The sequence below is a fragment of the Humulus lupulus genome, chromosome 4 (assembly GCF_963169125.1).
Source record: "Humulus lupulus chromosome 4, drHumLupu1.1, whole genome shotgun sequence".
In the NCBI taxonomy this organism is placed as follows: domain Eukaryota; kingdom Viridiplantae; phylum Streptophyta; class Magnoliopsida; order Rosales; family Cannabaceae; genus Humulus; species Humulus lupulus.
The window spans coordinates 218,789,728-218,802,886 of NC_084796.1; the positions used below are offsets into that span (position 1 = coordinate 218,789,728).

Below are 13,159 nucleotides of genomic sequence, written 5' to 3' on the forward strand. Positions count from 1 at the left end.
TGTGTAAACAGTTAATTACCATTCCGCACTTTAATTAATTCACTTGGTTTAATTAATTTAGTAATTACTAAAAACGAAATTTCACAAAGAATGTATAATGCATATTTGTTTAATTTTATTTTGAAATTTTATTAATTATTTTTATTAAGTTTTTATGATTGTCATATAAATTTTAAATAAATAAAAAATATTATTTATAAAATAATGACAGAAACATATTAAAAGAAAAAATAAACTAAAATATTGTTTATAGTTTTTTTTAGAAAAAAAAATAATACGATGACATTTTAGATCACAAACTACCATATTTAAGATACAAAACATTCATAATATTATTCAAATCACACATCAATGATTGGAGAAGAAACTTATTTATTCTTGATAGAAGATAAATATTATTATGAGTTCTTATTTAGTTATATAGACATACTATATGTACACAGACAACACTTATCACTACAACAAAAAATAGTTTTAGGGGCGATGGAGGTTGCCCCTAAACACCATAAAAGCCATCCCTAATAAAGTGCACCTAATAGTGTACATTAGGGGCGACATGTGGATTGCCCCCTAATATTCCATTACCGTCGCCCCTAAAATTTGAGATGTCGCCCCAAACTTTTTCACATGTAGCAATTCTTTTGTCAAATTTTCGCCCTTGATATCTCTCCAGTCGCCCCTAATACTATTTATTTATAAAAAATAATTAATTTAAACTTAAATTGTTAAAATCAAATATATTTAAAAATAAAAAAAATTATATTCAAATTAGTGCGTTAAGATAAAAAATATTCATATTGTTAATACAATGTAACAATTAACTAATAATAATATAAATCTAGTCTCCTGAATCAGCTGCGTCGTCCTCCACATTGTGTACATGTTGCAGTTTGTGGTGGTTGTGGCGGCATCAGCCATGGATATTGGGAGGTAATGTGCATGATCTAGCTCCATGCATGTAGAAATACGACGGCCGCGATGACGGTGAAATCGGTCACGGATAAAGTGATGGTGTTGCTCCGTACATGTAAGGAGGTGCCATAGGTTGAGACGGCGTTTCCCCGTGCATGGAAGGATAGATTGGAGTTGGATGTTGAGAAGACGAAGCTCTAGAAATATTGTCACTATCAGGCATAGGAGGCATCTAATTGTTTGGTGGACAAAATGAAGGTGGAAGAAATTGGGACAAGAAATTAACTTGGAAAACAACGTTCACTTTAGCGAGTCTCCAAATTTTCTATTTGTTTTGATGAATGATGAGGAAGGGGCTTTGAGACTCGCTAAAGTGAGAGTGTTTGGTAAATGATGACCCCGAGCCCTTCAATTTGTGACCCACTCATCGCCCGTGTCCATGCCTTTGACCCAATACATTTTGTAGCAACTCTACCTGATCAACTGTTGTCGAACCATCATCATTGGAAGCGGCACCAGATGCTTGCTGAGTTTGTAACTCAAGATCAACCTTAAATTTTTCCTGTTTTCAGAAAACGTTAGAGACAATAACAATAAATATAACTCTATGAATATTGAAAAACATAATTTAAACTTACATAAAATTGGCGAACATCGTCATTCACAAAATCATTAGTTGTTTTCTTCCAGTGGTATTCCTTCCATGACTTTCACCTAACAAATATATAACACAAATGTTAGAGAACATATAATTTAAAAGAAAATAATTTTGATAACATTTTAACTTTCACTTACTCTTTCGTGACGAATGGTCGCCAACGATTTTATACCCTACATTGTAGAATGCTTCTGTTTCTTCCAATTTTCCTTGTTCTTTATGGAGCAGGCAATAAATTTTGGATTTGTAAATAACTGACGAATCTGCTTCCACTCCTCCTTGTTAACATCCTTGGTTTGGTTGTGTAGAACCTTGTCCCAATCCTCTGGTCCTTTGTAGTATTTCTCAAAGTGATCGTGTCTTATTGTTTTCATATTACGATATCGATCTTTCATCTCTCAATTGATACTATCTAAACATTTTGAGAAATCATCGCGGCCCTCTATTTGATAATACCGCTACATTGAAAAATAAACATATTAATAATATATACTATATTAAATACACTTTTTTTTTAAATTAATAATTTTTTACCTTGATCACGCCAAGGACTTGGTCCTTGTAATGTTGAGGCACTGATTCCCAAGAATCGTAACATTCGGAAACCTTCGTTTTAATTTGGATGTCCATGAGGTGGACAAAAGCAACATGCTCGCCCCCAACAATCTTGTACGTTTGAGGGCAAAACATTATAACTTCCAGTGATTTTCTATTAATTATTGGTAATTATTTCTGTTCATAGTTTGCATATTTCTCAACAAAAAAAAAATCATAATTAGTTATTTTGTTAATTATCAAACTTATTTTCTTCTTTCAAATTAATGTTAAATTTATGAATAATCTTTTTATTCAAATTATATTGAAAATTTTATTTATTTTTTGTTAAGTTTATTATTACTTTGTAATATAACTAATTATTTTGGATAATGATTTTTTTTCTTTCTAATTTATGTTTAAGAAAGGTTTATCTCATTTTTAAATTTAATTATTAAATATATGAGTATAAATTAATTTTTTAATATCACCAAATTTAATGTAATTTTAATTAAATATTACATTTATTCATCATTTTATATATTTTTTTAAACTTTATTTAATTCAAAATATATTTCTTAATTTAATTAATCAATAATGATAAACTCAAAATTGAATAATTATTTATTATCAATTAATTTTATAATAATTTATCCTAACACTACTAAAATTTATCATAACTCTACTAAATTCCAGCAGCATAACGATTATATTTTAACATATCCCAAAAATTTAAAACCCTACAAATAACACTCAGAAAATTCCTAAAGCACATTCTCAATATACATATTACTAATCAAATTCAAACATTAACACATTATACAATTGTATATACACATTCATAATATGTTATTCTACACACATACATAAATATCACTAAACACATCTTACTTTCTACACACATTCACATATTAATTAAATTAATTAAAACAACATAATCAAAAAATAAATACCTTGATGATGCCACAAAATTAGAAATACACTAGTTACCGAATTTCCAAGATATACTCTTTCAATTTCTACACAAACATAATATATACATTGTTATAAATAAAATATTTAAATAAATAAACAACTAAAAATATATATAAATATATACATACACTCAGCATGCACATAGTATATATTTATATAAAAAAATTATTTATATATATGTTCTCAGCACACACATATTAATATAATTAATAAATATTTATTTGTAATTGGTTTTAAAGTATATTCTATTAAATATTTAGAATATTTTATTAAATTTAACAAAATAAACTGAACATATAATTAATTGTCGCATTAAATAATTTGTTTAAAATAATTAATTATATATAAGGGTTTATATAATTTTAAATAGTTGACCGGTTCCAATTTGAACCTTATAAATTGGTAAAATAAAAATAGTACTCTTATTATTAGCTCTTGGTCAACAATAAACTTAAAATAGTCTGAATTTTAGTCTAAATTAATTATTCAAACGGTTGAGCTAGCTAATGTATTTTTTTTTGTACTAATTCACAAAATAAGGGTCCAATATTTAAATTTGTAATTGTTTGAAACCGACCATCTAATTTGGTATGTAAAATTAAAATAAATAAAACCTAATTTTAAAAAATATATATTTATGTATCAAACTTTCTTTTGGTTGGAAATGAGGTAGACCAACATTCTATATAGGAATCCTTCAGGTGGAAATATTATTATGTTTTATAGTTGATGGTGAGGACAAAAAAGCACTATAATTTCGTCCCTGACGATTTGTTTGCTTTTGTTTGCTGTGATATTCTTTTACGTTTCCCTAAACGTCAGCCGTAGATTAGGTTAAAAATGATGATATAAGTACGCATATGATAAGTGTTATATATAATATAATAATCATATACTTAACTACTCAAAATTGTAAACATTATTCATAATTTTAATAAAAATTATTTTACTGTTTTAAAGTATATATATATAATAAAATGAATTATAATTTTATAATCCATAATTTACATATATAACATTTAAACATAATTGTTACACCCAGATTTCAAGCATGAGATTGTGATCCCGAAATCTAGCCTCATCAAGTGTAAGCTCGAACTATACACGGTCGTCATATGATCCTTCAGTCGGTAAGTAACGACCTCGAAAAGCTCAAGGATGTGTAGCCTCGAATATTCTCTGAGCTCGCAATGGCCATGGTTTGACACATATATTTTTCCCTAATACATCCCTTGCCTTCAGACGAGATGGCTCGAGCTCGGGAAGTGTAAGCTTGAATGAGATGACTTCATCAATAGTTACTTGTTCCGAGCATATGCAAAGTTCGGCGACAAGCTTGTGATCGACTGCTAGTCTCGGAGATTTGATGAATCTCGTACCTGAGTTAATCAGTTATATGTGAACATATTTATTGTTGTACAATCTCATTGTTTAAGGGATATTATTTAATCTGTTATCCGATCCCACATCGTTTCCATGTATGTAGGAAATAATGCATTAAATAACATTATATTAATTGATTTACAGAATATCTTCTCGAGATATGTGGGAATGAATTCTGCAGCCTTCTCTATAAATAGAGAAGGAAGCTCCATTCGTGAGGGACGGATTTTCTGATCTCTGGAGAGAAAATTTTGGGCAACTATTCTCTAAAAAATTTCCAGAAAACTCCCAAGCTCTAATAACATAGACTCGTGGACGAGGTAGATTTAACTGCTGAACCACGTAAAAAACCTTTGGTGTTCATTTTTGCTTATTTCCTCCAATATTTTCTTGTTCAATTGCTCTCTTATTTAAGTTGACGAAAAACGGCATCAACAACAATGTTGACATAAATATATATTTACATGACTACATGACATATATATAATACAATAATATCTAAAAAGAAATTAATAATAGAAATAAAATAAGAATATAAAAGCACAGTAGTATACATGCATTAATTATTTTTAGTTTCTAATGTATCTCACAATGTCTTTTAATAAATTTGATGAAAAAAACGAGCTTCAATCACTCATTTTAAAAAAAAAAACAAATCATCACACAAATTTATAAGATAAAAAATGATATGCATGTCTTTATTATTTTTAAATAAATATGATTTAATTATTTAAATTATTATAAAATATCTTATTTTAATTAATTTATTTATTTATTTATTTTTGTTTAAGTTAATATGTTTGTTCTAGTTTTTGAATTTGGCAGTCACAATAAAATATTATATATTTATATAATATGTTTAATATAATATAAGTTTAATGTTAATTAAATTTTATTAAGTTATAATATATATGATTTTATTATTTTTTAAATAATTATTATTGTAAAATATCTTTAAAATATTTTATTTTAATTTGTTTAATTATTTTTTTAATTAATTTAATTTAAATTTAAATAATGCTAAATACAAAATTATATTATAAAATATAAAAATATTTAGTTAAAATTAATGAGAAAAAATAAAAAATTATTAAAACCAATAAATTCCGGTAAGTAGACACTTTTTATGGAAGATATATAAATAAATGGTGAGATCATGGCAACAATCAATCGTCATCCATACATATGTGTGTATATATATATATGTTATATATTTACATTTATATGAGATGGGACTACTGTAAATAATACTATGTATATAAATTTTATATATATACACAGACGTTACATATAATACACAGATGAGAAGCAGCCACATTTACGGTGTGTTATGCACGTCCGTCCCGTGTTTTGAATTTGAATCGTTCAAAGTCAAGGTCGGTAGTATTAAAAGAAACTCTAGCAAGATTTGCCATATATAAAACTATAGCTGATAATTATGTCTGTGTAATTCACAACTCATACCATATATATATATAAATTCATAAAAACCATATTATATATATATTATTATAGCCCATATTGTCACGTTGTTTCTTGTAGAACTTTATTAGTTAAACATTAAAAAATACAAGCAAAAGAACTTCATCTCGGTTTATTTTATTCTTCGAAAAGAAAAAAGAGTCCACCTTGTTCATTGTTCTAAGTACTCTCCCAACTAATCCGTCGTTTGATAGTATCCAATTCCTGAAAAAATGGCAGCTTTGGTACCCTCCAAACAAAGGCAGCAGCCACATTTTGTGTTAGTCCCTTTAATGGCTCAAGGCCATATGATTCCCATGATAGACATGGCTAGGCTTTTTGCCGAGCGTGGAGTTTTCGTCAGCCTAGTGACGACCCCACATAATGCCTCGAGATTCGAGTCAATCATTACTCGGGCATCCCATTCCGGACTCCCAATCAAGCTCGTCCAGATCCCATTTCCGAGCCAAGAAGTGGGCCTCCCAATCGGTTACGAGAATCTTGACAGCTTACCATCTAGAGACCTCTTGAGACAATTCTTTAAAGCTCTCAACATGCTTCAGAAGCCCCTGGAATCATACCTCGAGGGGGAAAAGAATCCGATTCCGAGTTGCATAGTCTCGGACAAGTGTTTGTTTTGGACTTCGGAAACGGCCAAGAAGTTCAATATTCCGAGGCTGGTCTTTCATGGCATGTGCTGCTTTTCACTCTTGTCTTCTCATAATATCAAGCTCCACAACGCTCATCGATCGGTCACTTCTGATTCCGAGCCATTCCCGATTCCGGGACTGCAGCTGCCTCAAAGAATCGAAATCACGAGAGCCCAGTTGCCCGGAGCGTTTGTTATTCAGCCAGACTTGGATGATTTCCGAGACAGGATGAAAGAGGCTGAAACGATGGCGTTTGGGGTCGTGGTCAACAGCTTCGATGAGCTCGAAAAAGGGTGTTCGGAGAAGTACGGCGAGGCTCTAAACAACAAAGTCTGGTGTATCGGACCGGTCTCTCTGTCGAACAAAAACGACTTGGATAAAGTCGAGAGAGGGAACCGGACCTACATAAACGACAGAGAGTGTCTAGAGTGGCTTGACACCATGGAACCAAACTCTGTCGTTTATGCATGTCTTGGTAGTCAGTGTCGTTTAGTTCCATCACAGCTTATAGAGCTAGGGTTGGGCTTGGAAGCATCTGGTCAACCCTTCATATGGGTGGTCAAACCAGGAGATAAGTTTTTTGAGTTTGAGAATTGGCTAAAGGAGGAAAGGTTTGAGGAGAGAATTAAGGGAAAGGGAATGTTGATCGTGGGCTGGGCCCCACAGGTTCTGATTCTGGCCCATAAAGCGATTGGTGGGTTTCTGACTCACTGTGGTTGGAACTCGACCATAGAAGCGGTTTGTTCTGGTTTACCAATGATAACTTGGCCACTTTTTGCTGAGCAATTTTTGAATGAGAAAATGGTCGTGGATGTTTTGAAAATTGGTGTTGGGGTTGGAGTTGAAGTCCCGGTTAGGTGGGGTGATGAAGAAAAAATTGGGGTGTTGGTAAAGAGAGATGGAGTGAAGAGAGCCGTTGAGATGTTGATGGACGGTGGAGATGAAGAGGTGAAATATAGAAGAGAAAGAGCTAGACAACTTGGAGAGATGGCTAAAAGAGCTACTGAAGAAGGTGGATCTTCTTACTTGAACATATCATCTTTAATCCAAGACATATCTAATTATTACTAATTGGAGTAAACTAACATATATATGTTCTTTATTTATAAGTATTATTTGGAGTCATGTAATAATATTAAAAATAAAGTCGGTTTCTTGTCAATAATAATAACTATAAGCTCTTGTGTGACGCAATTGCTTATAACTTAATTATTAATAAAGTGGAGTTTATGTAGGGTTGTAATTATTTGAAATGAAATATATATGGGTATGTATTCAATGGTTACATTAATTTTAAATTTTTATCTTAGATGGCTACATTAATTTTAATCGTTAGATCAATATTGAATGGTTGTATTATTGAATGATTGTGATTATTTTGATAAATGACTAAAAAAATTATTGAGTATTATTGAATGTAACATGATGCTTACTAGTTCACATGGTATTTATTTAAAATTTTATTTCCTTAAAAAGACTATTAATAAAGATTAGATATTATTTAATAAATATTTTTTTAGTATTTAGCTATTAATTAATTTCTAAAAATTAAACTTTATAATAACAGTATTGAGTATGATTTTTCTCTATTCATCGTTTAGAAAGGCTGATATTCTAAGTATACATAAACAAAATGATTCAATTTGCTTGTATATTATGTTTGCTGAAATCTATATCCAGTCAATATTAATGTAATTGAAATAACCAATTTATATATTGTCTATCAAAGTAAGCAAATATAATATATAAAGAGTCTAGAGAAATAAAATAATTTTAGTAATTCAATTGAACAGCTAATTATTAAATTTTGTTCTCAATTATATCCGACTTTATAAATAATTTTTTAAGTTACATTCTGAAGTTTTTTTTTCAATTATATCATGATAAAATTAAAAAAAAAATAAGTTGAACAACAAGAATTTAAGTTGGAAAATCAATATTATTGAAAGATCTCAAATGTACAGTGCTCGGTAATTTGCATCTAGAGAGATTCTTAATCTTTTTTTTTCAACATTCATAATATAGACTTAGCTTATCTTCTCGCCAATGGAGTTGTATATGCTAGTGATTATTAATCTCTCAGACTAATCTTGGTAATACGGTGCTCTATAGATTTTCTTTTTGCTATTAGACTAAACGCACTACAAAAAAAACGTTCTATACCGAGAACATGTTACCGAGTACAAGTTCTCGGTATAGATCATTTAGACACCCGCCTCCTTTACACGGTTTTTTTCATTTTAGTTTGTGTACCGAGGACTCTATACCGAGAACATATTCTCGGTATAGGGTCTTTACCGAGGTCTTTACCGAGAACGTGTACTCGGTATAGATAATTTAGACTCCCGCCTTTTTTACGCGGTTATTTCATTTTAGTTTGTGTACCGAGGACCCTATACCGAGAACATGTTCTCGGTATAGGGTCTTTATAATCTTCATTTTCCCCAAACAGATAGCTCATTCTCTCTGAAACGGAAAAATCTGAGAACCGTTTTCTCCGCCCCCCATTTCTATTTTTCTGGATTTTGGCCCCCACAAACTTTGGTTTTGGTCAAAGTTTCCCTTCCAAAGACGATTTAAGTGGCTATAAGGTCTATTGAGGTAATTATTTACAAATATTTCAGTTTTTTTTTTGTATAAATTTTTAAATTTTTTTTTCAGTTTTGGTCTTTTATAATGAGATTTTTGTGGTATTATTTTCAGGTTTTGCATTGTATACCAGCGGTTTTAGAGGTATTTCACATTTTCTTTGTAATTTTTTGGTTTTATTTATATTTTTTGCATAAATATTTTTAGGGTTTTATTTACAATTTGTTTAATATTGTTAATATATTGTTATTTGTTATATTATATATATAATTTCTGATTATGTAATTAAAATAGGTAAGAATAATAATTTGTGATGAAAATTAGTTAAAAATTTAGTGATATCCAATTTAGAGGAAATAATATATTGTGTAGTATTTTAGTAAAATACATATATAGTTTTAAGATTTAGTTAGTTTAATCATATGATAAATAATTAATTTATTAGTATGAAAATTTATTAATTTAATAATTTATTTTTTAGGTATATAATTTGACTTTTAGTTATAAATATATGTTTATATGAAAATTTAATATTTGATTGTTTGTTTTTTAGATTGGGTTAAATAATTTTAGTTTTAGATTATTAGATTTGGTTAATAAATTTTGATTATTAGAGTGAGTTTTGTTTATTTAATTTGAATTTTGTTGTTGTTATTAATTTTTTTATTCTTAGTGTTGATGAATATTGATGCTTTGTTTTTGTTGTTAATTTTTAGTAGAATTATGATATTTTAAATAGAAAATTGAATAATTAATAAAATTTAGAGTAATAATTATAAATTATATAGTCATTTACAATGTATTTGTATTGCTTTGTGTATGTTCTGCGACTGGATATTTTTTTTATGTGTTATTTGCAGGTTTTTAAATTTTGGGATTTATGAAAATACAGTCGTTATGCTGCCCAATTTTTTTTAGAATTAAAAATACTCAATAAAATTTATAATTTAAGAAATAGTGAATTGATAAGTTGTATAATATATTTTTAAGCATGATTAAATCAAATTAACAATAACATTATGCAACCAAATTTTAATAAAAATAAACATTAATCCTGAAATTTTATTTAAATAAGTAATAAATCTTAAAGTAATTCTAACGATTTATTCATTTTATATATATATATATATATATTTATGAAATTGTATAATGATATTTTGTAATTTTTGTTTGAAGGTTGGGTATTCGGTTTTTGTTGGACTAAAGAGATTGCTAGCTAGATATTGAAGGCATTGATAAGTTTTTTTTTAATTTTTCTGTATTTTTTATCAATTTTTTGAATAATTTATGTTTTTTTTATATAAATAATATAATATTAATTTTAATAAAAATCTGAAATTATTATATTAGATAGAATGTATTTATTTTTAGGTTTTCAAAATAAGTATTAGTAAAAATGATATTACGAATTAGAAAATTATTATATGATTAATTAGTATTTTTTTAAAAATAAATTCTATGTTGTTTTGGTGAATTTTATGTGTATTAAACATATTAGTAAACATATTTAATATTTTTATAGAATTGTAAAATTTAGAGATATTGTGAATATTAGTAGAAGTACTCAATAAAATTTCTAATTTAATAAATAGTGAATTGATAAGAAAAATAATATATTTTAAAATTAACATTAAAAAAATTAACATTAACATTATGTTATACCCAGATTTCGAGCCATAGTAAATATGACCTCGAAAGTTGAGTTCGCATTAAATGATCTCGTGAGGGTTAGGGTAAGCTCTAGGATGGTAAATCGAGCATGCAAAGTATGATATATGATCTCGAATGCGATGACCTCGAAATGATCTCGATCTCGAAAGGTAGCTCCGAGAACACCTTCATCTTCAGGAACTTCGGAGCATGGGTCTTGAGCTCGATGTACTACCTCGAAAGCAATGTTAGCTCGGGAGATGTCAGTGGCTCGCACAATGACATGAAACCTGAGATGTTGAAGCCTTGGAGATACGCTATAACCACCTTGAATATCTACAAGTATTGTAGACATGAGATGTAATCCTCATTTATTGATGTAAATCCCCAAGAATCGTGGGATATTATTTAGTCAGTTATGCGTCCCCTGGTCTTCAGGGACGTTTCCTTTTTTATCTGATTAAAGGCATTTAAAGCCATTTATTTTATTCACAAAAGAGTAACTACCCAAAATATGTGGGATAGTATTCTGCATCCTTCTCTATAAATAGAGAAGCCATGCACCATTGTAAGGGACCGAAATTCTGATCCTTGATAGAAAACTCTGGAGAATTCATGCTAAATAATTGTTCAAAGATAATCTTAAGATTAATAACAGAGACTCGTGGACTAGGCAGAATTAACTGCTGAACCACGTAAAAAATCGTGTGTTTGATTTGTTTGTTCCGTTTGGCCATCGTCATCCATTGTTTTTGTGCTCTTCTTTTATCTGTTGACGAAAAACGGCGTCAACAGTTTGGTGCTTTCATTGAGAGCCTTAAGCATTCATCCCTGAGAGATTCATGGTTGCAAACAATCAGAACACTCCTGAAGAAAATTACCCAAGACGTCCTGGAAAACAACCAATGGAGAACCCGGAGTCTGATGAAAGAAGTGGGTCCTCTGATTCCCGGGGACCACCTCCACAACCAAGGGATGAGGACATGTACTACAATCCTGAGCGTTATGTCCCTATTGTAGAATTGGAGAATCGGCAGCTGAAACAGTTGTTGGCAGAAGCCAACAAACGTAATGAGGAGTTGACTAGGATAGCCGCGGAGGCGCAGGTGGCTCAGCCCCCGCCTTCGCACGAAAACCAAGTCCCTCCTCCAAGAGACGTGCATGTTCCTCCCCGGAGGCCCCGTGGAAGACCACGAAAAGATGCTGCCACAAGGAGGCCGACTCAACCTCCGGCACCAGCAGAGCAATCCGCTCCTCCTAGGCCCCAGAGGAGTACCCGAGCTCGAGTCCCGCCTAACCCACCTGCGGAAGCACCTGCAGGAACTGAGAATAACCGAGCTCCTACCGAGGCTCGGACTCAGGTTCCTGGTAGCGCACCGAACGCGACTGGCCCATCTCGGGCAAATTCTGGACCCTCTAGGCTGAAGCAAGGGAGGCAGCCACCGTCACCTATACGGTTCCCTCCATCTCCCGTAAGATATCCTTCACCTCCCCGCAGAAATGCTCAACCTGTTCAGAATCATGATCAAGGGCGTACGGGGGATAGGCAAGGACACAGGGAGACTTTCCAGGAGCGGAGAGGCGCACAATCTGAGAGAAGTCAGACGTCCCGGTCTCGCACTGCGGAGACAAGGCGACATGGGAAGAACCCATCTCGAAACGACCGATCAATAAGTTTCACCAGTGACGAGTCCGGAGAAACCAGGTCCGTCAGTAAACGCGACCAAGGTCGTAAAAATACTGGAAGCCGCAAGACCCGTCCCGACCTGCGGAATCATCTGAATCAGAGCAGGGGGAAGGGAGATCAGACGAATCCGGACCTAAGGAATCACCTAAACGGGCGTAGAGATCCCTCACGGAGACGCGAGCCTGGGATCATAATCAATGACTGGCAATTCCAGACACCGCCTAAGGACCCAGTCCAAGAGAGGATTGATCAGCTCGAAAAAGCCTTTAGGCTTTTAAAGAATGAACGAGGGAACGGTCGATATGAGGACTCTGATGAGGAGCTCGAGCCGTTTTCTCCCAATATTTCTAACACTCAGTTTCCCCAAGGGTTCCGGATCCCTCACGTCCCAGCGTTTGAGGGAAAAACCGACCCATGTAGCCACCTGAGTACATTCAACACTATTATGAGAGCTAGTAACGTGGGTTACGAGCTCAGGTGCATGTTGTTTCCAACATCATTGGCCGGACCTGCCAAGAGTTGGTTCGAGAAGTACAAGAGACACTCGATAACCTCATGGGATCATTTGTCTAGGGACTTCAAGAAGCAGTTCCGGGCTATGATGGGAGTCAGACCAGAGGCATCCACTTTGACCAACGTCCGACAACAGCCGGGCGAAAC

The 13,159-nt window shown here is 31.9% G+C and overlaps 1 protein-coding gene across 1 annotated transcript; it reads left to right on the top strand.

Annotated features, from left to right (window-relative positions):
* Positions 1–5,658: 5,658 nt before the first annotated feature.
* On the top strand, positions 5,659–7,864 carry LOC133831215 (UDP-glycosyltransferase 73D1-like). The gene has a single exon (XM_062261422.1). The coding sequence runs from the start codon at positions 6,157–6,159 to the stop codon at positions 7,642–7,644; it is 1,488 nt and encodes a 495-aa protein (XP_062117406.1). The 5' UTR covers positions 5,659–6,156; the 3' UTR covers positions 7,645–7,864.
* Positions 7,865–13,159: the final 5,295 nt, after the last annotated feature.

Coding starts and splice junctions, on each gene's coding strand:
- LOC133831215 (XM_062261422.1), top strand. CDS start 6,157: ATGGCAGCTTTGGTACCCTCCAAACAAAGGCAGCAGCCACATTTTGTG.